At 38.1% G+C, this 27,492-nt stretch overlaps 1 protein-coding gene across 2 annotated transcripts; it reads left to right on the top strand.

Annotated features, from left to right (window-relative positions):
* The first annotated feature begins 252 nt into the window (after positions 1-252).
* Positions 253-26,526, top strand: LOC132108198 (lysosomal Pro-X carboxypeptidase-like). Of its 2 annotated transcripts, none has more exons than XM_059514816.1 (10): positions 253-467; positions 600-811; positions 5,523-5,663; positions 8,615-8,716; positions 8,807-8,988; positions 14,055-14,206; positions 14,564-14,736; positions 24,485-24,652; positions 25,110-25,297; positions 25,847-26,526. In XM_059514816.1, the coding sequence occupies exons 2-10, from the start codon at positions 656-658 to the stop codon at positions 26,049-26,051; spliced, it is 1,467 nt and encodes a 488-aa protein (XP_059370799.1). In that variant the 5' UTR covers positions 253-467; positions 600-655; the 3' UTR covers positions 26,052-26,526. The 2 variants fall into 2 exon arrangements, with proteins under 2 accessions (XP_059370799.1, XP_059370800.1); XM_059514817.1 differs by having other exon boundaries at positions 271-289.
* Positions 26,527-27,492: the final 966 nt, after the last annotated feature.

Raw genomic sequence — 27,492 nt, 5'->3', positions numbered from 1 at the left:
TGTTGTTTTGATATTTTGATACATTGTGTACTAGTATGTATGTTTGTGTATATATACATGTGTGTGTATATATATATATATATATATATATATATATATATATATATCAACATTTTTAACATAGATATAGATAGAAAATGTTAATAAATAAATTATAGAATACCATGAATATTTAACATGAATTAAAAAAAAATTAAATAACAAGGAATAACAGCAAACTACAATACCCATGAGGCATCGCGGTGAAGACATTTTTACAACACGGAAGCACGCTGTGTCGTTGCATGAAGTTAGCAAAACATTCAATTTATCGACAGAAAGGATATAGAATCCGTTTTGAGCCAGCACAGAGACAGATAGTCACTTTTAATAACTATTCGCACATGACGAACTGATTTATCAAGCTTACTGCAGGATCATTTTATTAAATGGTCTGATATTTAAAAAATAAAAACTTAAAAGCTACGGTATTGTATATATGTATAATAATATATAATTAAGGAGTTACATTGCATCTCTTTTGTTTTTAATGTATTTTAATCTTTTTGCGTCATGGAGCAACTAGTCATCTGACGTCCTTCCTCCTTCCTCGTATGCAGATGATCCATCGCTCGGTATATTCAGATGCACTGTGACGGGATTCACTCACTCAGCCATGAGACTGATCAACGCTGCTCTGCTCTTCCTCCTCCTCTTCATCCTCAGCTGTAATGCACTGGGGCTCAAACCACAGCTGTTAGGCAGACACACAGTCCAAACCAACTCTCAGCACACATCTGTCTCATACAAAACTTTCTATTTTGATCAGCAGGTAAGTGTCTTACTTGATTGCTTCTCTACCTGGCTGTTTGTTCATGTCAAGATATCAATTTGTTTACATTGATTAGAGATCACTGATACTGTTCTTCAAAGAATATACTTATTATTTCATTTTCTGATAACCAATATGCATTTATCTCATTTCGGCTTTAACACAGTAAAAAAAAAAAAAAAAAACGAGAAATATTCAAACAAATATAATATAATAATACAATTTAGACTGCAACAATAAAACATAATATGCGTTTTTGGATGTTATTTTGCAAACTTAAATAAAAAATGCAAGTAAATGCATAAAATTGTATAAACATCAAGAATAATAACAGTAATTAGTTTTTTTCTTGTTGTCATTGTCATTATTGCTTAAATCAATTTTATTTATACAAAGTTAAAATTAAATTAAATAAAAAAATGTATGCATTTAGCAGACACTTTTATCCAAAGTTACATGTGATCTAAATGACTCAAGAATTATTTTATTTGTTTTGTTGTGTGGCTTAAAACAGTAGCGCTTAAAATGCTACATGTTTCTCACTTAAAAGATGCATGACTGTAAAAAGTAAGTTTTCAGGTAAATACTTCAGTCTACTTAATAGTAAATACACCCCCCAATAGAGCAATTTATCAGTGCATTCAGTATAACCACTAATTTACAAAATAGTAAATATCTGTAAAATAGTGGTTATGACATCCTTCTCTAACCTTGATATTGTAATCAGAAACTTGTGTGACAGCAACTTGTTTGTTGTTAACAGGTCAGCTGTTGTCATTGATCACAGTTGCAAAGCATTGTCATTCCAATCAGCTTGTATCAATCAGTAAGTCTTGTGATAGATCACATTGCCAGGCCTTATTTTGCAACCCACAGCAGTTTTATCTGGTTGTGGCTGCTCATTAACTTACAACTGGGCTTCCGTTATGGATTTCCCTCATGTAATGTATCCATAATCTGTGCCGTTCTGCTCTGTATTGTGTCTGCAGGAAATGTCCTTTTCCTTGTGGCCCCCAAAGGATAATAGCAGATCCTTTCGCCCCTCTGGGCTTGGGCCTGTGTGCAGATGCATAGCATCTAATGCTGGCAGTCTGCCTGTTTTTCATTTTATTGAACTGAAAGTGAGATCTTGAAAGCCCCTCGGTTTTGTGTGTGTGTGTCAGGTTTAGCATGCTTTGACTAAAATACACAGTGACATTGTTCTTTTTTTAATATATAATTATTTAAAACGTGGTATGATGCTGCCAGTTGTTTAATAAATTATGTCTCAGAAACAGTTAGTCTCATTATTAGCATGAAGAGTGGCTTAGAAATTAATTTTTAACATGCTATCTATGCTGACACAGGAAAACCCCGCGTCTAGTTCTAGACAAAAACAATCCTGTTAGGCTGTACTCTGAGCCTAATTACGTCTTGACCTGGACACGCCAGAGTGAAGGCAATTGTGTCTCGGTGTCTGTTCAACTCATCCTCTCAGCCGTCAGGAAGATTAGGGCCATTTCCTGGCTTTCTTGCTCCTCTTTGTCTTGGTTTTGTCCATGTCAGCATTTAGTAAGCCTTAAACGGTAAGCCTTCAGTCGTAGCAGCACAGACAAGGCGGTTAAAATGAGGATCAGGAAATGTACATGGGTCTAGGGTTTCACATTCCCACTCGAGCTGAGCTGTAGTCTGTCGTTTTTTAATTCTCTTTGTTGAACAGTTGTCCAGGGGATATTCTTTCAGCATCTGTTGCTGGCTGTGGATGGAGAAATGGAGAGCGCTGTTGGACAAGCAAACCAAGAGAAGAGCTGTTTTCAAATTCATTAGACAGAAAAAAAGCACTAATGTGTTTAAACTGGGAACAATGTTGACACAAAAATGAAATGCTTTTTTTTCAGTTCTGATACACTACTGGTTTGCAAGCTTTTTTTTTTTTAAGATGTTTTTGAAAGTGGTCTCTTGTGCTCAGACATACTGCATTTATTTGATAAAAAACTGTAAAAACTAATATTATGAAATATCATTGCACTTTAGAATGAGTTTAACAATTTTAACATATTTAAAAATGTAACATACTCCTGTGATGACAAAGCTGAATTTTGAGCAGTCATTTTGACCTCATGTATTGAATGGGGCTACTCAATATGTAGAATGCATACATATAGTTAGACCTGCATTCTCATAGACTATATAACGTAGTAAAAACATGCACTCTTAAGGCATGTTTTTGAAAAATAAGTGACACAATACTCAATCATTTGAGGTTGCATATCGATAAAATATAAATTCTGTACTGACCATGGAAAATACACACTGCACACACCTACTACAAAAATAGATTTTAAGTAAGTGCTTCTTTCTTGTATACTATTTGCAACCATGATGCTATATATGGACGCTAAGGGGTTATTTGTGCTTTTAGGGTGTTGTTATGTGGTTTCTAGTGTATTCTAAATGGTTGCTAGGCAGTTGCTTACTTGGAGAGGATTTGTACCCTATAGAACAAAGATATCTGGAAAAAAGATATGGTCACCATCTACTTTCATTATTATGGTGAAATGGAACCGTCTTAAAGTTTCATAAAACTTCACCGTTTGTGTTTTCTGGAGGAAACATGAAAATTCATCCACTGATTAATCACAAAAAGTAATGATTATTCAAAAAAAAAATTATTACTTTTTATATAAGATATTTTCACATGGAAACGGGTATTAGGTAGATTGATGACTCATGTAGGACATTTGCTTTGATAGTCTGAATCAACCAGAAGAGGGCGCTGCATTTCTGAACCGGTGTCCATGTGACTCGTCTAACCTCAATCAGATGTTTTGTTTTAAAGTTATAGGAGTACATTCAGTTCTAGAATCGGCTGTAGTCTATTTAAAGATTATTTTATAAAGTATTTAATTTTATGTGTAATTCACAATAGAATAAGGATATTGTATAATAAGTTATCCATTCAAATACAACCGTTTAAGTAATTAATACTGTTATTGAGCAAGAATGCATTAAATTAATCAAAAGTGAGTGACACAAAATACATGTTACTAAAATGTTCTAATTCATATATGTGCTGTTCGTTTCTTTCTGTTCATCAGAAAATACTGAATAATGGCTGCTGAATATTTGTTTTTGCATTTTATTTTAAAATGAAATGTGTAAATACTGAGATTTATAATCTTTTTACTCTAATAATAAAATAAAATCCATGTACATTTATTGTAACATATGTTTTTAAAAAAGTGAATCATTATTATTATTATATTAATAATAGTATTATCTATTTTATCAAGAAAATATATGTACTTCTATGATTCAATTATTGAAAATATTTTTTCTTTAAGTGTAAATGAATAGTCTTATAAATTATGTAAAAAGGCCATTTTCTAGAGGTTGAGGCTTGAGCTGTAACAGCTTACACAGAAAATAACTCACTAAGCATGTGAATATAGCTGACACTCATTTGACCTGCGGCCAGACTCTGACTGCTGTTGAATGAATGTAACTGTGAGCGTTCTGTGTGAGTCCTTTTGCTGTCACTGGCTCATAAAATTTCTGCCTCTTTTGTTGCCAACGGGAGGAGAAAGAGGGTATTTACCAAAAAAAAAAAAAAACACCAGAGAGAACATTCTTTATTAAGTGTTGGGTGGAATTCAGAAGAGTGAGAACTGTTAAGAACTGCAGCGCTGCAGCTCTGGGAACAAATTTTAACATTCTTTTTACTTCTTCCCTCAAACTTGGAGAATTTATGGAAATGTAGAAGACAGTGAAAGGCCCCTGGACTGGGTGAATGGATATTACAATTGTGTTCAAACCGGAACTAATGTGGCATCCCTGATGCTGGCACTAAATTTTAATACAAATTGATGCTAATTATCCCTCCATCCTGCTCTGAGGTTTTACACTCAACAATACAAGATGGCTGAAGGCCAGAAGATTGAGGAGAACACCCAGAAATGAAGACAGTCTAGTATCGTTACTGTACATTACGTGTAGACAGGGATGTATCAACATTGTAACTGTTTATGGTTAAAACAGCAGCAGAAAAACATTAAGAAAGGAATAGTTCACCCAAAAATTACAGTTTGGAGAAAATTTTCTTCCCTTCATGTTTCATTAATTTATACATATGAGTTTGTATGAGCTCCTTCTCTGCAGTGAATGGGTGCCATCAGAACAAGAGTCCATTCTCATTCTGAAGAAAACATCACAATAAAAGTAATCCATTCCATCAGTTATGTCTCGTGAAAGAAAAACTTCAACTTCAAACTGTTGCTTCTGGCTAAAATATGTGTCCTCTATCCGTATCTCCAGTTAAAAGTCATCTTGTCTGAATCAGGGGAGAAATATGCACAGATCAAGCTTACAAGTTTACAAGTGAAAACAATCCAAATTCTAAACAAATTGGTGAATTTTGATATGTGAAGACCACAGGACATTTTCACTGGAGGAAGCATTGTAATGGATTATGAACCCATATTTTGGCTAAGAGCAAAGGTTTAAAGTTAAAAATGTATTGATGGATTTGAACTCTTATTCTGACAACACCCATTAACTGCAGAGGATTTATTAGTGAGCGAGTGTGCTGTACGCAATGCTAAAATTTCTCCAAATGGCAGGACGCCATTAAAATAAATTAATTTGAATGAAAAATAAAAAATACAGATGACACTTACTGGAATATATGTGTGATTAGAAGTATTTCCTTTGTGTACTCTTTCTTTTATTACAGATTGACCATTTTGGCTTTTTGGAGAATGGGACATTCAAACAGAGGTATCTTCTTAATGACCGTCACTGGCACAAGGAAGGAGGCCCAATCCTGTTTTACACGGGCAATGAAGGAGACATCACATGGTTCTGTAACAACACTGTAAATATGATTTTTTAATATATATACATATATTTAATTGGAAGAAATGGCTTTCAACTATAGATATATAGATATTTTGAAACTTTAAAAACTGCCACTTCTGTTAATTATATTAAAAAAGTAGGAGTTTCCATAAAAATCACTATTCATTTTCTCCACAGAAATATATATAATTATTATTTTATATATATATTTTTTTTTTTTACAATGATCTATAAACCTTTAAATATACACCACCTGTGAGTTTCAAAGTTGTTAATTGATACTATATGTTGACCACAGAACCAGTCATAAGGGTCAATTCATCGAAATTGAGATTTAATATTAATAAGCTTTCCATTGATGTATATTTTATTAGGATTGGACAATATTTGGTCAAGATACAGCTATTTGAAAATCTGGGTGCAAAAAAAAAAAATCTAAATACTGAGAAAATCACCTAAAGTTGTCCAAATTAACTTTGTATATTACTAGTCAAAAATTAGGTTTTGATAGGTAGGAAATGTACAAAATGTCTTCATGGAACATGATATTTCCTTAAAGGGTTAGTTCATCGAAAAATCAAAGATATGTTAATGTTATGTTATTAATAACTCACCCTCATGTCGTTCCAAACCCGTAAGACCTCCGTTCATCTTCGGAACACAGTTTAAGATATTTTAGATTTAGTCCGAGAGCTCTCAGTCCCTCCATTGAAGCTATGTGTACGGTATACTGTCCATGTCCAGAAAGGTAAGAAAAACATCATCAAAGTAGTCCATGTGACATCAAAGGGTCAGTTAGAATTTTTTGAAGCATCGAAAATACATTTTGGTCCAAAAATAGCAAAAACAACGACTTTATTCAGCATTGTCTTCTCTTCCGTAATGGCGTCATTGGCGATGATTGCCCTTGATTCAAAGTCAAAAGTCAAAGTCACTGTGGCGAGTGGGGCGGGGCCGAGGGACGTGGGAACAAGGAGGGAGGCCGGCAATGATTGGGAAATCAGTGACACCTGCGACCCACTGCCGGTCTCGAGTCCCACGTAGGAGATGGAAGGATATAAAACTGGAGCGACGACAGTGAAGGACGAGAGAGGACCAGGCCTGGGATTTTAGTTGTGTTTTGGTTTTTATTTGAGCGCACCAGTCGTCCGTGAGGGGCTGGTGCACTGTTTTGGGTTTATTTTGTATTATTAAAATGTTGTTTGATTGTCTGCCGGTTCCCGCCTCCTTCTTCCCGATGATTATGGAGATTTTATCATTACAGTCACCTTTATTTATATAGCGCTTTAAACAAAATACATTGCGTCAAAGCAACTGAACAACATTCATTAGGAAAACAGTGTCAATAATGCAAAAATGATAGTTAAAGGCAGTTCATCGTTGGATTCAGTGATGTCATCTCTGTTCAGTTAAATAGTGTCTGTGCATTTACTTGCAATCAAGTCAACGATATCGCTGTAGATGAAGTGACCCCAACTAAGCAAGCCAGAGGCGACAGCGGCAAGGAACCGAAACTCCATCGGTGACAGAATGGAGAAAAAAACCTTGGGAGAAACCAGGCTCAGTTGGGGGGCCAGTTCTCCTCTGACCAGACGAAACCAGTAGTTCAATTCCAGGCTGCAGCAAAGTCAGATTGTGCAGAAGAATCATCTGTTCCCTGTGGTCGTGTCCTGGTGCTCCTCTGAGACAAGGTCTTTACAGGGGATCTGTATCTGGGGCTCTAGTTGTCCTGGTCTCCGCTGTCTTTCAGGGATGTAGAGGTCCTTTCTAGGTGCTGATCCACCATCTGGTCTGGATACGTACTGGATCCGGGTGACTGCAGTGACCCTCTGATCTGGACACAGACTGGATCTGGTGGCCACGGTGACCTCGGAACAAGAGAGAAACAGACTAATATTAGCGTAGATGCCATTCTTCTAATGATGTAGCAAGTACATAGGGTGTTATGGGAAGTGTTTCCGGTTCTGGTTTACCTAATTAATGCAGCCTAAAAATCCTTTAACGGATTTGGATAATAAAAGTATATTAGTATGCTATGTGTATGCCAGGTTAAAGAGATTTAAGCCTTCGGTTTACCCGCGCTCATAACACTAGCACAGAATCAGTTCAGAATCAATAACCAAAAGAATCAGTTCAGTTCAGACGCTCTGTGTGTCAGTCTGCTTCACGCTGAATCACACATGCGCAGTATCATCAGCTCCTCGGTTCTCGAATCGGACGCGTCTGACAGAAACGGTTCTTGACTCGTGAACGAGTCATTATCTGGCTCGGCTCGGTGTTCGTCTTCAGTTCTCTCTTCACAGCAGTTCAGTCAGTGTACTGTTTGAGTGCATGCATTACTCCAGGATATTTGTCTCACAGGTTTGGAACGACATGAGGGTTTGTCATTAATGACATAATTGTGATTTTTCGATGAACTAACCCTTTAATATCCTGATGATTTTTGGCATAAAAGAAAAATGTATAATTTTGACCAATACAATGTTTTATTGGCTATTGCTGCAAAAATACCCCAACAACTTAAGACTGGTTTTGAGGTCCAGGGTCACATATATGCTTTGGTTAAAGCCATTAGCCCACATTTCAACTTATTTTTTAAATAATCACATTCAACAGTGGATTTCCTTTCCAAAATGCTGGGAAAACTGGATGGGGAAACATACTTCTGGAACCAGGCCACTGAAAAAGTGGACATGCATTGTTGCACTCTATTCTGTTTAGTGCTGCAGAAATTATGAGCTTCACCTTTAACAGTTGAAGATAATAATAAACACAGTGTTTGTAAATAATAAATATCTGCATTATTTACTTTATATTTATAGCAATATGATTCTGCAAAATACTGATACAAAATTAAAATTTTGCCATTGAGAGGAAAATTATCTTGTAAAAGTATACAATTGAGTTACAATGCTATCCCTTAGTCCAAATGGAAGCTCGATATCTCAGCCTCTTCTTTTCCCCAAGGGTTTCATGTGGGATGTAGCAGAAGAGATGGGAGCCTTGCTGGTTTTTGCTGAACATCGCTACTATGGAGAGTCCATGCCGTTCGGCGAAGAGTCTTACAGCGTGAGTCCATACTGCTGCTCATGTCGAGCGGTAAGGGTCGTTCAGTTAACACTGTCCTTGACCTTCTGGACCTTCTTTCCTTTTCTACAGAATGCAAAGTATCTAAACTACCTGACGTCAGAACAGGCTTTAGCTGACTTTGCAGTGCTCATCAAAGCTCTGAAAAGAACCCTGCCTGGAGCTCAGGAGAGTTCAGTCATTGCCATTGGTGGCTCCTACGGCGGGATGCTGGCGGCCTGGCTGAGGATGAAGTATCCCAGTGAAGTTGTAGGGTGAGTGTTTGTCCATGTTACCTATGCATGAACAGCAATATATACTTAAAATATATACTTGTGTAAAATGTATACTTAAATTGGTATTCACTACTGGTTTTTGCCAATAAACATAAAAATGAACTTATCTTTACAAATTTAAATTAAAATATTTTAAAATGCACTTTATTCCTGTGATGGCAGAGCTACATTTTCAGCATCCTCCAATCTACAGTGTCACATGATCCTTCAGAAATCATTCTAATATGCTGACTTGCTGCTCACAATTTATTGCGGTTATCAACGTTGAAAACTGTTGTGCTGCTTAATTTTTATTTTTTATTTTTATAAACAATATATATATATATATATATATATACACATATAAATATGTACATGCAGACACTATAGGCCAATTTTACTAGGTGCCGATGGGAACAGAAGCAACATCTCATTTACATATCGACCAATGCAATATACCAAGCGCAGTGCAAATAGAGCAGTAGCAAATAAAGAATAAAGAAATAAATAAGCAACAGTAAGCTACGTTGAAAATGTTGCAAGAAGTTTTGATAGAGCTGATATTGTGTGACTCCAAGTTGAGGGTTAGTTGTCTTTTATTTCCTGAAGCAAATTAAAAATAACATGGCTTGGCAAACGATATGTTCGAATAATGTATTTTTCTGGCATTCCAAATAAATTAATACTTGTGGAAAAAATCCTCTCCCTTCTACCACGCACTCTCTGTTCTCTGCAGTGCACCCTCCTAGCAACAACTGCAGCCATTTCAAGTGCAAAACAGTTTAAGGCATGCTTTATTTGGGCGTTAAATAACAGAGCAAATGGCAGTAATTTGATGAGCGCAAATCTTAGTAATACTCATCGCGTGATTCATTTGAATACTCTCCTCCTATACATTTTGCGTCTAAAAGGAAAAATCCTACAAATGCATTTTCAGTAAGGTCAGGCACAAAAATAACCGTCTATGTCTTTTCAGCACTAATTCATCATTGCACATCTTTAGTAAAACCTGATGGTACAATTTTAACGCCAAAAGATGGTTTGCGCTGATGCAAGCTGTTAGTAAAACTTTCTCTAAATGGATAATATGGACAAACTGGGACAGACCTAATTATTAGACCTAATTACAGATGTAACTGTGTTAAAGAAGACGTGCTGCTCAAATCTCGAAACGCTCTTCATTAACTGCAAGCCGTTCTATTCGCCGCGGGAGTTTCATTCGTTCATTCTGGTTAGTGTTTACATCCCTCCTCAAGCGCACGTGAGCTCAGCTTTACAGAAACTCGCTGAGCAGATCACAGACACAGAACAACAACACCCAGACTCTGTTTTAATCATTCTTGGGGACTTTAATAAAGCCAATCTCTCCCGTGAACTGCCAAAATACAGACAGCATGTTACTTGTCCCACAAGAGACAGTAATATATTGGATCACTGTTACACAACAATAAAGGATGCATTTCACTCTGTTCCACGAGCAGCTTTGGGACATTCTGATCACCTTCTGGTTCATCTTATACCGACCTACAGGCAGAAACTAAAATCAGCTAAACCTGTATTAAGGACTGTAAAAAGATGGACTAATGAAGCAGAGCAGGATTTACAATCTTGTTTTGACCTCACTGATTGGAGTGTTTTTGAAGCTGCTGCCACTGATCTGGACGAGCTCACAGAGACTGTAACATCATATATCAGTTTCTGTGAGGATATGTGTATTCCTACCAAGACTCAACTAAATTACAACAATGACAAACCGTGGTTCACTGCAAAACTCAGACAGCTCCGTCAGGCCAAAGAAGATGCTTACAGGAAGGGGGACAATGTCTTGTATAAACAGGCTAAATACACACTGGAGATCAAACAAAGGAGACAAACACACAAAGGAGATCAAAGTGGCAAAGAGGAATTATTCTGAAAAAATAAGGACTCAGTTCACTTCGAACGACTCCGCATCAGTGTGGAAAAGCCTAAAGAAGATCACCAATTACAAGACACCACCCCCCAGCACTGTGGAAAATCAACGACTGGCAGACGATCTGAACGAGTTTTACTGCAGGTTTGAAAGAACACCCATCACCTGCCCTGAACACCTCTCCACACAACCGTTCACACCAATAACAACTCCTGCAACCAACCCTGAATGCCTCTCCAAACAAACGTTCACACCATTCACAGCTCCTGCAACCAACCCTGAATGCCTCTCCACACAACCGTTCACACCATTCACAGCTCCTGCAACCCATCCTGATCACCTCTCCAATCAACCGCTCTCACCATTCACAACTCCTGCAACCAACCCTGAATGCCTCTCCAAACAACTGTTCACACCACTCACAACTCCTGCAACCCACCCTGAACACCTCTCCAATCAAGCGCTCTCACCATTCACACCTCCTGCATCCCCCCTCTCCCCCACACCTGCAATACAGATCAGCGAGGATGCGGTGCGCCAGGTCTTCAGGAAGCAGAAAAGGAAAAAAGCACCAGGCCCAGATTGTGTTACACCAGCCTGTCTGAAATCCTGTGCTGACCAGCTGGCCCCCATCTTCACAAAGATCTTCAACAGATCGCTGGAGCTGTGCGAAGTCCCTTCATGCTTCAAACGCTCCACCATCATCCCCATCCCAAAGAAATCCAAAATTACAGGACTAAATGACTACAGGCCTGTGGCTCTAACGTCTGTAGTCATGAAGTCATTTGAAAAACTGGTGCTGGCCCACCTGAAGGACATCACTGGACCCTTGCTGGATCCTCTTCAGTTTGCCTACAGAGCAAACAGGTCTGTGGACGATGCAGTAAACATCGGACTGCATTATGTCCTGCAACACCTAGACAGACCGGGGACCTATGTGAGGATCCTGTTTGTGGACTTCAGCTCTGCCTTCAACACGATCATCCCAAACCTCCTCCTGTCCAAACTAACTCAGCTCTCCGTGCCCACCTCCGTCTGTCAGTGGATCAACAGCTTCCTCACAGACAGGCAGCAGCTAGTGAGGCTGGGAAAATACACATCCAGCACCCGTACAATCAGCACCGGAGCTCCCCAGGGCTGTGTTCTCTCCCCACTGCTCTTCTCCCTGTACACTAATGACTGCACATCTAAGGACCCCTCTGTCAAGCTCCTGAAGTTTGCAGATGACACCACACTCATCGGCCTCATTCAGGACGGTGACGAGTCTGCTTACAGACAGGAGGTTAAAGAGCTGGCTGTCTGGTGCAGTCTCAACAACCTGGAGCTTAACACGCTCAAAACAGTGGAGATGATCGTGGACTTCAGGAGAAACCCCCCTGCACTCCCCCCACTCACCATCATGAACAGCACTGTGACTGCAGTGGAGTCATTCAGGTTCCTGGGCACCACTATCTCTCAGGACCCGAAGTGGGACATTCACATTGACTCCATTGTGAAAAAGGCCCAGCAGAGGTTGTACTTCCTTCGCCATCTGATGAAGTTTAACCTGCCACAGGATCTGCTGAAACAGTTCTACTCCACCATCATCGAATCCATCCTCTGCACTTCAGTAACTGTCTGGTTCAGCTCAGCTTCTAAATCGGACCTCAGAAGACTACAGAGGGTAGTCCGGACTGCTGAGCGAATTATCGGTACAACCCTCCCATCTATTCAAGAACTGTACTTATCCAGAGTGAGCAAAAGGGCTGTTAAAATCACTCTGGACCCCTCACATCCAGCACACTCCCTCTTTGAACTGTTGCCATCTGGTCGACGCTACAGAGCACTGAGCACCAGAACGACCAGACACAGGAACAGTTTCTTCCCTCAGGCAATCCATCTTATGAACAGCTGATAATAACTGTGGGACACACTACACTATTTATATTTATATACACTACACTTTTTATCCAACACACATACTTAGCGTACACGTAAATCTTTTGCACATAATATACATGTACATACATGGAACACACTATACTACTTATATTTATATTTATATACACATACACTTATTTATCCAAACACACATACTTAGCGTACAGTTACAATTTTTCCACATAATATACATGTACATACATAAATGCTCTTTTTAATATACCTGCCATACATTGTCAATTTGTATATTGTCAATCCTTACCCACCTATTTGTATTTTTTTGTATTTTTTATTCCTTATTGTGTTTTTTGTTCTGTCGCTGTTATGTTGCACTGCGGAGCTCTGTCACGAAAACAAATTCCTCGTATGTGTGAACATACCTGGCAATAAAGCTCATTCTGATTCTGATTATTGAATTCAGATGTTTCAATCAGACCTATTGTAACAGGTAAATGAAATCAAGCATTTAGATACAGTCTGCATTTACAAACATTTGTGAGAAAAACAAGTTGTTCTGTGTAGCTCCGTGTATTCAAGCATGTTACTGTGATATGTGGCCACCTTAGCAGTAAGTTTCTGAAATTTTAACCCTGCTAAATATTCTGTGGTCAACTGTAAGTGGTATTATTGGAAAGTGAAAACGTTTAGAAACAGCAGCAACTTATCCATGAAGCAGAAGACCATGTAAAGTCCCGAACGTTGAGGTGCATGATGCATCTTTAAATCTAAAGACATTGGACTTCTCGACCCATGTGCAACTCTCTTTATACAGTTTTATTTTTTTATGTTAGAGACTTTTTTTTGAGAGACAAACAGAATCTCTAAATCATAACCCGCAAAACTGGCTAGGGAGTTAAAATATTTTACCTGCCATGGTTGATTTTCCCTCGCATTTGGCAGGTTGGTGTGTATTAGTCTCAATATGATATTGCAAACATTTAATAAGTGCTTAAAGGTCACTGCTAGTGTAGTTCATATCTAAATGTGAAATATTAGTCTATGCATAAGTACAGCATACATATGCATACTTAATGGAGTTTTATGGCTAGAAACTGAATAATATCTTATATTGAGAGTGCCATGGGATTCTAGAAGAGTAAAATGCTTAACAGTAGCGTGTAACCATGTGTTTAATTGAGGAAGGTGATGTAATTCAGCAGAGTTCATGAATATTGGTTGAGTTTTCTACTGTGAAATGGAACGATCAGTGAGCGTGACCTTCTGGTGTTTTCAGTGCTCTTGCCGCGTCCGCTCCCATCTGGCAGTTCATTGTGCCATGTGGAGAGTTTTACAAAGTGGTCACCAATGACTTCGCCATCAGTGGCACCAACTGTAGCAGCAACATCAGGAGGTCATGGGCGGCTATTGACAGGGTTTCAGCAACAGGTTGGTCAATGTGATTGCTATACTGCTTTGCTCTTTGTTCAAAATATCATGTCATGTGTAGATAATATTGTTGACGATGTTCGGAAGATGTGGTACTGAATACAAAAGACAATTAAAATAAGAATCAATAATATAATCTCTTATTTCCTATTTACAAAACTGAATATGATTACGTATTATTACTAGTCATTTTTTTGTTGTTGTTGTAAAACAAGAAAAACTCAATTGAAAGAGAAAAAAGGGAAATGTTTCTTAAACACCAAATAGGTAGTCATTTGTGACTCTTCATGGTTTTGAAGTCTCTTTTTGAAGCTTATGTGTTTTCTTGGACTCATTTGATCAGCTTTTCTTTTATAGGTGAGGGTCTGCAGTGGCTGTCGCAGGAGTTTGGACTGTGTAATCCTTTAAAGACTGCAGACGAAGTGTATGGCTTCAAGGCTTGGCTGCAGGAAACCTGGGTGAATTTAGCCATGGTGGATTATCCATATGAAGCTAACTTCCTTCAACCACTTCCAGCCTGGCCTGTTAAGGTACGATAAGTTCACTTCCAAGGTTTCCCTTACCGAACATACTGTGGCACACACCTGAGAAAGTTCATTCCTTGAAAGCACTGATGGAAATGTATGCCAGGTGCATAAATGCAGAAATGTAATTTCAAATATATCACGTTGAAGAATTATTACCAAATTCATATTCCATGGTACAGTGTTTACATGATACATGAATTATTTATTTATTTCAGAACACTAGAACTGACCTTTTCCTGTAATTTTTTAATAAATGGCATGGTTTTTCTGTAAATTGTGACTATGAAGTGGGAAAAAAAAAACTTACATGGTGTAGAAAGAAGTATGACACACTTTACAAGAAAAATAAATGAGTAAAACACAACAAAAGTCATTAACAATAAAATTCTACTTTATCAGTTGGATTTCACTGCTTGTCGCTATGAATCACTCTCGCTGAATGATTTCCTCATTAATGCTGACTCACCTCTGATAATAAGTCAGTTGTTGTACCCATTTACATCAGTATGCAAATAGCTTCATTCATATTCATAAAGCTTCTGTTTTCCTTCACCCTCAGAACTGAGCTTTTGTTCAGGTTTTTGTTCGGTTTTGGTTAGAGGGTGGCATGGACAGAAAACATGTTTATTGTCAGGACTCCTGAGGCATCTGTATTTTCATTCATTGAATCTATCTGACAAAGCAAAGGAAAATGAATATGAAGAGCACTAGTGTGCATGACAAGAAAGTAATATAAGCTCTTCTCCTAAAGCTATTAATGTGCTGCCGACCTAGATAATTTTTTTAAATTAATCTTTATAGCCATCTGCAACACATTTTACATTCATATTTGACATATTTCAGAGTGATAGTAAACGAGCAAAAAAAAATAAAAATAATAATAATTGAATCGTGAAGAGTCTGCATTACATACGAGATGAAGCCAGACTGAACACTAGTTTGTTAAAGCAATGCCTAAATAGCGAGTTGTCGATTGATTAACATTAACCAATCAAGGCAATTAAGTAGGTTTAAGAACAGAGTTACAGTTGGCAGGGTGAAATTTGAATAAAAAAAGCTTTATTTTTGATGAAATTGTTTAATAATTTTGTTATTTTATTTAGAAGCTTTTAGGTACTTTACCTTCTGTTTTTTGTTTTTGTTCATTTTTGGTAAGTCTATCTTATTTCTAGCACATATGAATATGGAAACTTTTACAAAAGCTCAGATGGTTCACTCTTGAGTAGTCAACAACCCACACCCCAACCCTCCTCAGATCTGGTAATGTATGCAACCCCTATGGGTGGTTAAAGCAGTTTAGGCAGCGGGTGCAAAGAGGAGGCATTTTAATGACAAAGCTAATGTGATTATGTGAGTGACTGAGAGAAGAGGCTATTGAAGGCTTAGGAGTGGGAAATCTGTTGCTGGAGATGAATGTATAAGCATAATCCCATCTGAAAAGTAGAGAGAAAGTGCTTTGGACAGCCTCTGCTGGTTTTGTCATAGTATAAATCTCTGCTAGGACATGCGTGTAGCTTATCTCGCACGCAGACCACCATCTCCGAAGAAATGGTAAGCAACAACCTTCTCAAACCCACTCAAAGTCAGACATGACAGATATCATCTCATTATGGGTGGTGTGTGTTGCAATGTTAAAGTTATTTCTACTATCGCAGTTTAATGTGTAGCGATAACTATGAGTAAAATTTGGGTCACTTTTACCGTTGGCGAAATTATTTTGAAGTCGTATCAGTAGGAATCGGTGGGAGTTTCACATTAATACCTCAGTAAAATCAAACACTAGCTTCCTCCTGAATAAGCATTAAGATTCATTAATGCTGGCTGCATTAGAATGCAATCTTGTTACTTTGTGGACTGATTTCATATGCTCTAAAACGTGTTTTGTTTTTCTATGCGAATTGTCTTTAACTAAGCGTTTTCAAAGTATTCATGTTGTTCACACTTAATTTTCAGTTAAAGACAGTTCATCATTGAATTTAGTGATGTCATCATCCTGCTCAGTTCAGTTTAAATGGTGTCTGTGCAATCAAGTCAACAATATTAATGGATACAAAGTGTCCCCAACTAAGCAAACCAGAGGCGACAGCGGCAAGGAACCAAAACTCCATCTGTGACAGAATGGAGAAAAAATCTTGGGAGAAACCAGGCTCAGTTGGGGGGGTCAGTTCTTCTCTGACCAGACAAAACCAGCAGTTAAACCCATGCTGCAGCAAAGTCATATTGTGCATAGGACTCATCTGGTTCCTGTGGTCTTGTCCCAGTTGCCGTCTAGGAGACAAGGTCTTCACTGGGGATCTGTTTCTGGGGCTCATCTAGTTGTCTCCGATGCCATTCAGGGCAGAGGTCATCTGGAGGTCATTTGGAGGACTATAATGCAATAAGAGCTTGTTCAACATTTCTGCATTTGACATTGAGAGCATAGGTCGTAATTTAGATAAATTGTTGAGATTGAAAAAGGCAGTTATACAAATTCTAGAATACTAGGCATTTGAAGGAGAGATTGCACAACTAGGGTCCTAACTGAGGACAAACAATTGACATAGAGTCTTAGACAGTTTTCTAGGTTATTACATGTGGAGGTTTTAGTTCCGATAATTGAAATATAATTGACAATTGATAATTGACTTCTAGTAGGTCATAGACAAGGTTCTATCCATTGTTTGATTGGATTTGGAGTTGTTGGCGTTGCACTTAAAAATGAATGTGAACTTGAAGTCAATTGTGAAGGCACAGGTTTAAACCAGAACATTTTATGACATAAATTTACAAATTAGATGCATTTCATTTCATGCCAACATTTGAAGGGTTAGTTCACCCTAAAAATGAAAATTAGCCTGTGTTTTACTCACCCTCAAAGCATCCTATGTGTATATGACTTTATTGTTTCAGACAAATCCAATCAGTTATATTAAAGTGCCCCTATTATGCCATTTTTTTAAGGTTCCTACAATAGGATTACATGCATGCAAGGTAAAAAAATTCTTTTGTTTTCTCAAAATATGAATTTCATATCACCTCATTTTCCAGAGATTCTCAAACGATTCATTCATAGCAGTTCTAAGGTTCAGTCTCTCTAAAACCCTCCTTTCCGTGAGCCTACTTTGCTTTGATTGGTCAGATGGCCCAGTCTGTTGTGATTGATCTACCACGTACAGCGCTTGTCGGAAATGATACACCCATTGCCATAGTTCCGTATTTTGAAAGCTCAGTAGAATATACAGTATATAGAATATAAACATCTGTTATTTATCTTAATTGTGATTCAGTGGAAGCAGATGAATCAAATAAACTGGGTACTGAGCCATCTTTCAAAAGCCAGTGTTTAGTGAATCCCGCATTGAACTCCCAGATTATTATAATTTTAACTAATTAGAGAAGCAGTTGTCAGTAAAATAAAGTGTTTGTGGGCGGGGTCAAGTTGTTCGCTGCCAGCCATGTAGAACATAGGCGTGTTTTAAATTAAATTAAATTTATGCATTTAGCAGACACTTTTATCCAAAGTGACTTACAGTGCATTCAGGCTATCAATTTTTACCTATCATTTTATGCAAATGTGTGTGATTTCCGTGATGTGTAGCCATCACGGAAGTGGGATTTGAATTACTAACTATTTGTTTAGGCTATAGAGAGTTGATTGTTTATTTTGGAAGACAATAATTTTATTTACCATGCACTTTGCTGATTGTTTACATTCACATACAGCTACATTACACACTGTATGAAAGGCAATATTGGAAATGGCATAATAGGGGCACTTTAAAAATTGTCCTGGCCCCTCCAACCCTTACAATGGGGGTAAGTGAGTGCTTTTGGTCAACAGTCCAGAAGACGTGAAATAAGGGGCGCGCATTCGTAATAAAACGTGATTCACATGGCTTCGGAGTGTGAATAAAGGCCTCCTGTAGCGAATCCGTGCATTTTTGTAAGATGAATACCCATATTTCAAATGTAATAAACACTTATTTCTCACTTCCGCTGACTGTCGTACAACTAAAGGTGTTCTAGCGGTTGACATAGGCCTGGAGAGGTCAAGACAATTTTTAATATACCCCCAATTGGATTCGACTGAAAGAAGAAAGTCATATACACCTAGGATGCTTCGGGGGTGAGTACATCACAGGCTAATTTCCATTTTTGGGCGATCTAAACCTCTAATTCTCTCTATAGTGCCCCTTTGGCAATACTGACATTGCAACAGATATTTGTAATACTGTATGAATGAAGTCCAATCCTATTTATGTGGAGCCTGCGGGTATCAAAAGCCTGCGGGTGTCGCTGTTGGACAGTGTTTTCTTTACTTCCTGTTGGCCTTCTGTAGCAAATTGTAGCTCCGTGTAGCTGTTTTTATTTTATTTTTTTCTCTAGAATCTTTATCTTACTATCACTCTCTGTTTTTTAAAGTGGTAAAATATAACTTAATTCACACCATATTTCTGATATTATCGATCAATCTTATCAGATTAACTTTGATCGTTCACTTTTATTTTATTTCCGTGAGTGCAGTACACCTGCAAAGCGTTAGCACTCGTTAGCCTGTCATTAGCGTTTTCATTCGAAACTATCGCTGTTTTCTTTTCTCCTCTCCCTCGCTCCAGTTTTTCACAAGTTCATCAAACAACCGCAGTAAGAATTTTCATCAAGCACGGTGAGTAATGGCTTCTCCTATCATTGTTTCTTGCACCTCTTGCCACATGTACAGTTTATCTATCTCTGTCGCTGATGAGGGATTCACATGTGATAAATGTAGGGAAATAGTTAGGCTGACAGAGAAGATTTCAGAATTAGAGACACGCATCCAAACTTTAATTGAGGACAGTAAGAATGTTAGGGCTCTAGATACGGCTTTGGATGCGTCTAGCTCAGGGATTCCTGTACATTGTTCGGTTCCGGAAACAGAGCCCCAGCAGCAGGGCAACTGGGTGACGGTGAGGCAGCGTAGTCGTGGGTCAAAACACCGCTCTTCTGTTCCGATCAAAACATTAAACAGGTTCTCCCCACTCAGTGATGCACCCACTGAGAAACCTGATGAAAGTGCTCTAGTTATTGGTGATTCTATTGTACGGAACGTGAATATAGAGACACCAGCCACCATAGTCAAATGTTTACCGGGAGCCAGAGCGCCTGACATCTTGGCAAATTTAAAAGTGCTGGCTAATGCTAAACGTAAATACAGTAAAATTGTTATTCATGCCGGCGCTAATGATGTTCGACTTCGCCAGTCGGAGATCACTAAAAATAACATTAAAGAGGTGTGTGAACTTGCAAGCACGATGTCAGACACTGTAATATGCTCTGGTCCCCTCCCTGCTTACCGTGGTGATGAGATGCGTAGCAGATTGTCATCACTCAATGGCTGGATGTCTAAGTGGTGCCCACAGAATAACATAGGTTTCATAGACAATTGGACGAGCTTTTGGGGCAGACCTGACCTGTTTAAAAGAGATGGTCTTCATCCCTCCTGGGGTGGCGCCACTCTTCTCTCTAGAAATATGGCAAATAGTCTTAGTGTTTATACTTGACTAACTGGGGCCCAGGTCAGGAAGCAGACAGACTGGCTAAACTGACCGTCTGCTAGCTGCCTCCCGTCACAGAGGTCAGTTAATTCTCAGCACATAGAGACTCTTTCACCTAGATATCACACTATAGAGACTGTGTCTGTTCCCCGAATTAGAAAATACAAAAAACGTCCAAACCAAGTTAAGATTAACAATTTAATTGAGGTTCAACAAATAAAGAACAGAAGCAATATGGATAAACAAATGATAAAGCTTGGCTTATTGAATATCAGATCCCTTTTTTACGAAAACACTTTTTGTAAATAATATGATCACTGATCATAATATAGATGTACTCTGTTTGACAGAAACCTGGCTAAAACCTGATGATTACATTATTTTAAATGAGTCCACCCCCCAAGATTACTGTTATAAACACGAGCCACGTCTAAAAGGCAAAGGTGGAGGTGTTGCTTCAATTTATAACAACGTTTTCAGGATTTCTCAGAGGGCAGGCTACAAGTATAACTCGTTTGAAGTAATGGTACTTCATATAACATTATCCAAAGAAACAAATGTTAATGATAAATCCCCTGTTATGTTTGTACTGGCTACTGTATACAGGCCACCAGGGCACCATACAGACTTTATTAAAGAGTTTGGTGATTTTACATCCGAGTTAGTTCTGGCTGCAGATAAAGTTTTAATAGTTGGTGATTTTAATATCCATGTTGATAATGAAAACGATGCATTGGGATCAGCATTTATAGACATTCTGAACTATTGGTGTTAGACAACACGTTTCAGGACCTACTCATTGTCGAAATCATACTCTAGATTTAATACTGTCACATGGAATTGATGTTGATGGTGTTGAAATTATTCAGCCAAGTGATGATATCTCAGATCATTATTTAGTTCTTTGCAAAATTCATATAGCCAAAATTGTAAATTCTACTTCTTGTTACAAGTATGGAAGAACCATCACTTCTAACACAAAAGACTGCTTTTTAAGTTATCTTCCTGATGTATCCAAATTCCTTAGCATATCCAAAACCTCAGAACAACTTGATGATGTAACAGAAACTATGGACTCTCTCTTTTCTAGCACTTTAAATAAAGTTGCTCCTTTACGCTTAAGGAAGGTTAAGGAAAACAGTTTGACACCATGGTATAATGAGCATACTCGCACCCTAAAGAGAGCAGCCCGAAAAATGGAGCGCAGCTGGAGGAAAACAAAACTAGAGGTATTTCGTATTGCTTGGCGGGAAAGTAACATATCCTACAGAAAAGCATTAAAAACTGCTAGATCCGATTACTTTTCTTCTCTTTTAGAAGAAAACAAACATAACCCCAGGTATTTATTCAATACAGTGGCTAAATTAACGAAAAATAAAGCCTCAACAAGTGTTGACATTTCCCAACACCACAGCAGTAATGACTTTATGAACTACTTTACTTCTAAAATCGATACTATTAGAGATAAAATTGCAACCATTCAGCCGTCAGCTACAGTATCACATCAGACAGTGCACTATAGACCCCCTGAGGAACAGTTCCACTCATTCTCTACCATAGGAGAGGAAGAATTGTATAAACTTGTTAAATCATCTAAACCAACAACATGTATGTTAGACCCTATACCATCTAAGCTCCTGAAAGAGGTGCTTCCAGAAGTCATAGATCCTCTTCTGACTATTATTAATTCCTCATTGTCATTAGGACATGTCCCCAAAACCTTCAAACTGGCTGTTATTAAGCCTCTCATCAAAAAACCACAACTTGACCCCAAAGAACTAGTTAATTATAGACCAATCTCGAATCTCCCTTTTCTGTCCAAGATACTAGAAAAGGTGGTATCCACACAAGTATATTCCTTCTTAGAGAAAAATGGTATATGTGAGGATTTCCAGTCAGGATTTAGACCGTATCATAGTACTGAGACTGCTCTTCTTAGCGTTACAAATGATCTGCTCTTATCATCTGATCGTGGGTGTATCTCTCTATTAGTTTTATTGGATCTTAGTGCTGCTTTTGACACAATTGACCACAACATTCTTTTGCATAGACTTGAATACTTTGTTGGCATCAGTGGAAGTGCATTTGCAATGGTTTAAATCGTACTTATATGACCGTCATCAGTTCGTAGCAGTGAATGAAGATGTATCCTATCGATCACAAGTGCAGTATGGAGTACCTTAAGGCTCAGTACTAGGGCCGCTACTCTTCACGCTTTATATGTTACCCTTGGGAGATATCATCAGGAAAATGGTGTTAGCTTTCACTGTTATGCTGATGATACTCAGCTCTATATTTCTTCGCAGCCCGGTGAAACACACCAATTTGAAAAACTAATGGATTGCATAGTCGATATAAAAAACTGGATGACGAGTAATTTCTTACTGCTAAATTCTGAAAAAACAGAGGTGTTAATTATAGGACCTAAAGACTCTGCTTGTAATAACCTAGAACACTGTTTAAGACTTGATGGTTGCTCTGTCAATTCTTCGTCATCAGTTAGGAACCTAGGTGTGCTTTTTGATCGCAATCTTTCCTTAGAAAGCCACGTTTCTAGCATTTGTAAAACTGCATTTTTCCATCTCAAAAATATATCTAAATTACGGCCTATGCTCTCAATGTCAAATGCAGAAATGTTAATCCATGCATTTATGACCTCAAGGTTAGATTATTGTAATGCTTTATTGGGTGGTTGTTCTGCACGCTTAGTAAACAAACTACAGCTAGTCCAAAATGCAGCAGCAAGAGTTCTTACTAGAACCAGGAAGTATGACCATATTTGCCCGGTCCTGTCAACACTGCACTGGCTCCCTATCAAGCATCGCATAGATTTTAAAATATTGCTTATTACTTATAAAGCCCTGAATGGTTTAGCACCTCAGTATTTGAATGAGCTCCTTTTACATTATAATCCTCTACGTCCGCTACGTTCTCAAAACTCAGGCAATTTGATAATACCTAGAATATCAAAATCAACTGCAGGCGGCAGATCCTTTTCCTATTTGGCGCCCAAACTCTGGAATAACCTACCTAACATTGTTCGGGAGGCAGACACACTCTTGCAGTTTAAATCTAGATTAAAGACCCATCTCTTTAACCTGGCATACACATAACATACTAATATGCTTTTATTATCCGTTAAAGGATTTTTAGGCTGCATTAATTAGGTAAACCGGAACCGGAAACACTTCCCATAACAACCTATGTACTTGCTACATCATTAGAAGAATGGCATCTACGCTAATATTTGTCTGTTTCTCTCTTGTTCCGAGGTCACCGTGGCCACCAGATCCAGTGTCCAGTGTCCAGATCAGAGGGTCACTGCAGTCACCCGGATCCAGTACGTATCCAGACCAGATGGTGGATCAGCACCTAGAAAGGACCTCTACATCCCTGAAAGACAGCGGAGACCAGGACAACTAGAGCCCCAGATACAGATCCCCTGTAAAGACCTTGTCTCAGAGGAGCACCAGGACAAGACCACAGGAAACAGATGATTCTTCTGCACAATCTGACTTTGCTGCAGCCTGGAATTGAAATACTGGTTTCGTCTGGTCAGAGGAGAACTGGCCCCCCAACTGAGCCTGGTTTCTCCCAAGGTTTTTTTCTCCATTCTGTCACCGATGGAGTTTCGGTTCCTTGCTGCTGTCGCCTCTGGCTTGCTTAGTTGGGGACACTTCATCTACAGCGATATCGTTGACTTGATTGCAAATGATTGCACAGACACTATTTAACTGAACAGAGATGACATAACTGAATCCAATGATGAACTGCCTTTAACTATCATTTTTGCATTATTGACACTGTTTTCCTAATGAATGTTGTTCAGTTGCTTTGACGCAATGTATTTGGTTTAAAGCGCTATATAAATAAAGGTGACATTGACATTGACATTGAGCCATTTTCCATAACTGCGTAGCTTGATATGTTTGTCAAAGTTTCTTACTTTGTTCCAGCTTGACTAATAAATTCCACTCCAGCAGAATTCCATTCCACTCAATTTCATATGCAAATTGGATGATTCTACAAAAAAAAAAAGCGGTTGATTTTCACAGCAAGATTGTTTTGAAAGAACTGGAACATATGGAACATCTTCATACAGATGAATCTTTGCTTGTTTGCAGATCAAAATTGTAATTTGTGCCTTTGTTATGCAATAAAGCAGAACTGTTGTCATCTCTCTGAACACAAAGCCAGCTGTTTGCTCTATGATTTACATGTGTTTTTCTGATTCTCAGGTGGTCTGTAAAAATCTTTATTTTAACACCGGCGTATCAGACAAACAGCTGTTGAGTGGCATCTCTCAAGCTGTAAGGGTTTACTACAATTACACAGGAGATGCAGTCTGTCTCAACACCTCACAAACTGCTACTGGGAATCTGGGCTTCCTTGGTTGGTTCTACCAGGTAAAATAATAAAATGTTTGGACGTTTGACTCTATATGGTCACATTTATCACTATAAGTCATTGCACGCGGTTTTATTTTGTTGTTGAAGTATTATGATGCTATGATTTTACATAGAAATAAATTATGGATCCAAGCACTTGAGCTCCAAAAATGACAATGACTATAATTTTTTTTTTTTTTTTTTAAATTTCAAATGTCAAATGATAAGTATGACTTAAAAGCTGACAGACGCTGGAATTGTTATTGACAGAAAATTGCTTGGGCATCTTTGGTCTGTTAGGTCACACTTTTTCTGTTTTTCTCACAAAGCTATTGTAGGACAACTTTATGATACATTTGTGGTGCTTTATTTCATTTTCTGTGTATTTTTCATAAATGTTATAAGGCTAAAAACTACTTTGTGGGTATTACTGTCATGTTATTGAACACCCCATGATGTGGTGTAATATTTGCAGAGCTGTACAGAGATGGTAATGCCAATGTGCACAGATGGCGTCGCTGACATGTTTGAGCCACAGCCATGGAACTACCAGGCTTTCTCCGATGAGTGCTACAACCAGTTTGGAGTGCGGCCGCGGGAAGACTGGGCAGAAATTGTTTACGGTGGGAGAAACATAAGTGCCCACAGCAACATCATCTTCAGGTAGGACCTTTTGTTGTTTTTAAAATACAAACAAACAAACAAATTTTACTTCATACCATAATTAATGTTTAGATATTATTTTTGTTCCAAAAAGTCTTGCTGTCTAGCACCGATATAGGTAGCTATTTTGTAAGGCAACATATTAAACATCATGAATCTCATGAATATCTCATTTGGAACACACTAAGAGTTTAATGTTAGCATGTTACTTAGCTAACGGTTTAATACTCCACATATAAATACAATGTACTTGTTGCAATGCATTCTGGTATAGCCTTCTCAACAAAGCACAGCCTGGATTAGATGGTGCCTCAAAATGTGAGTATCACAAGATATTTTAGAAAGTTTTGAACAACTGTCCTGTTAGGTGTCTATATATGCCAGCTTATCAGGTTTTATAAGTATGCAGTTCCCTGGGTTTTGAAACAGAGCTAACAGAGATTTTTATATTATAATTGAAATGTTCCATGTACTGTATATGTTCTAGTTGGGGTAGATTTAATGCATTTAGCCATACTATTAGACCTAAACATGTGTTGTTTTTTTCAGTAATGGAAATCTTGATCCGTGGATGAGTGGTGGAGTGACCAGAAGTCTTTCAGAATCTCTGGTTGCCATTATGATCAATGGAGGTGCGCACCACCTGGATCTGCGCTACAACAGCGAGTTTGACCCCGAGTCAGTTATCAAAACACGGGCGCTAGAAGTACAATACTTCAAGCGGTGGATCAAACAGGCAGCAACTACCCAATGACATGGAATCACGATCATGGAAATGAAACAGAATGTAAGAAAAACAAAATTAACTATTTCTGTTTGCTATGTACCAAAGTTAGTGGTTTCTTCCTTGGTACTTAACATACAAAAAAAAAAAAATGTTGTTATTGGGGAGTGGAAAGGAATTTTGTTTTGGGCTCATGGCTGATTGTAATGTTTTAGTTTTTTTTTTTTTTTGGTGCAAAACAAGAATGTTCAGTAGGTTTCTCTGAGAAAATTGAGGAACTGAAAGCGTCAGAAAACACCAAATGCAAAACCACTCAGGGGAAGTGTCCTTTCAATGTTTAATTGTAGCTATACAAATCAGATGTTTATAGCTATGGTTTGTAACTAAAGTGTGATACATTTTAAAGGGGATAGTTCTCTCATTTGTTTACCCTCATTTTCCTTTTAAACTCACCTTTTTTTTCTTTTTCTTCCATGGAACAGAAAAATTCCATACTTGTGTCCGACTTGTGTACCATATTTGCTGTTCTGCATTTTTCTAATGTTATGTGCTGTGATTGGTTACTGGACATGCAAGAACCATCTTAGCATTTAAAAACCACAGTAAAGAGCAAATTTTAATTTTTCATATGTGTTCATTTTTTTAAATTCAATTTAAACATGTGAAAAACTTCTGCTACTTAGAACTCAAGCAGTTTGAAATAGTCACTGAAGTTAGCTGGATCTAATAATAGTGGTTATGTTATTTTCATTGTCTATACATAATCACCACAAGTTATCAGTTTTCTGAACAAACTGTGTACACTTCTGGTTGTACTATTGCTATTTTCTTGATTCTACACTTTTTTTTAAATGGAAATAATGATAAATAAATTACAATAAATGCACATGAATGGAAGCAACTGTACATGTCTCCTCCATTGCTGCCCTAGTGTGATTTAATGAAAACTTAAAGACAGACAACGAGCAATAAAGTAGCTAGCGGGAGGCACGCGGTGTAAAACACAGAGATTGTGCCCCATGCGGGGACCTGCAGGACTCCACCAGACCTGCATTCATTTACTGGCAGCTCCTGCTTCTCCAAATTGCGGTACGCAGACATCATGTGCTCTGTGCTGGGCTGCCTCCTGCTAATATTATTATTAATATCACAGCCAGAGTGCAGAGCAGGTTGTTTTGCGGGGTTGGGGAAGGTCAGGAGGAGGAATATATGAGTTTTAGGTGACTGATGATGATTTTCACTTGGTTGTTCCCTGAAATATGATCAGTTCAGTGTTTTGTCTGGTTATTTTCCATGTAGTCTGAAATTATCTTTAAAGGTAAAGTGTGTTATTTCTGTGCCACTATTGTTATCAAACAGGATTAGCAAAAAAAAAAAAGTTATTGTTTTTAAACACATTTCTCAAAAACTCCTGTAATCTTGGTCAGATAAATAGATAGTCCTACCCCAAGATTACAACATTGACTGAACC

This window comes from Carassius carassius, chromosome 28 (genome assembly GCF_963082965.1).
Source record: "Carassius carassius chromosome 28, fCarCar2.1, whole genome shotgun sequence".
In the NCBI taxonomy this organism is placed as follows: domain Eukaryota; kingdom Metazoa; phylum Chordata; class Actinopteri; order Cypriniformes; family Cyprinidae; genus Carassius; species Carassius carassius.
Note: the sequence above shows the minus strand (reverse complement) of the source record. Positions and strands in the feature narration are given on the sequence as shown.

What these genes read in the sequence shown, in the direction of transcription:
- LOC132108198 (XM_059514816.1), top strand. Translation starts at nt 656, where the DNA reads ATGAGACTGATCAACGCTGCTCTGCTCTTCCTCCTCCTCTTCATCCTC. An exon ending in TATCCCAGTGAAGTTGTAGG is followed by an intron (nt 8,989 to 14,054) that starts GTGAGTGTTTGT and finishes TGGTGTTTTCAG; the next exon opens with TGCTCTTGCCGCGTCCGCTC. An exon ending in TGACAGGGTTTCAGCAACAG is followed by an intron (nt 14,207 to 14,563) that starts GTTGGTCAATGT and finishes TTTCTTTTATAG; the next exon opens with GTGAGGGTCTGCAGTGGCTG.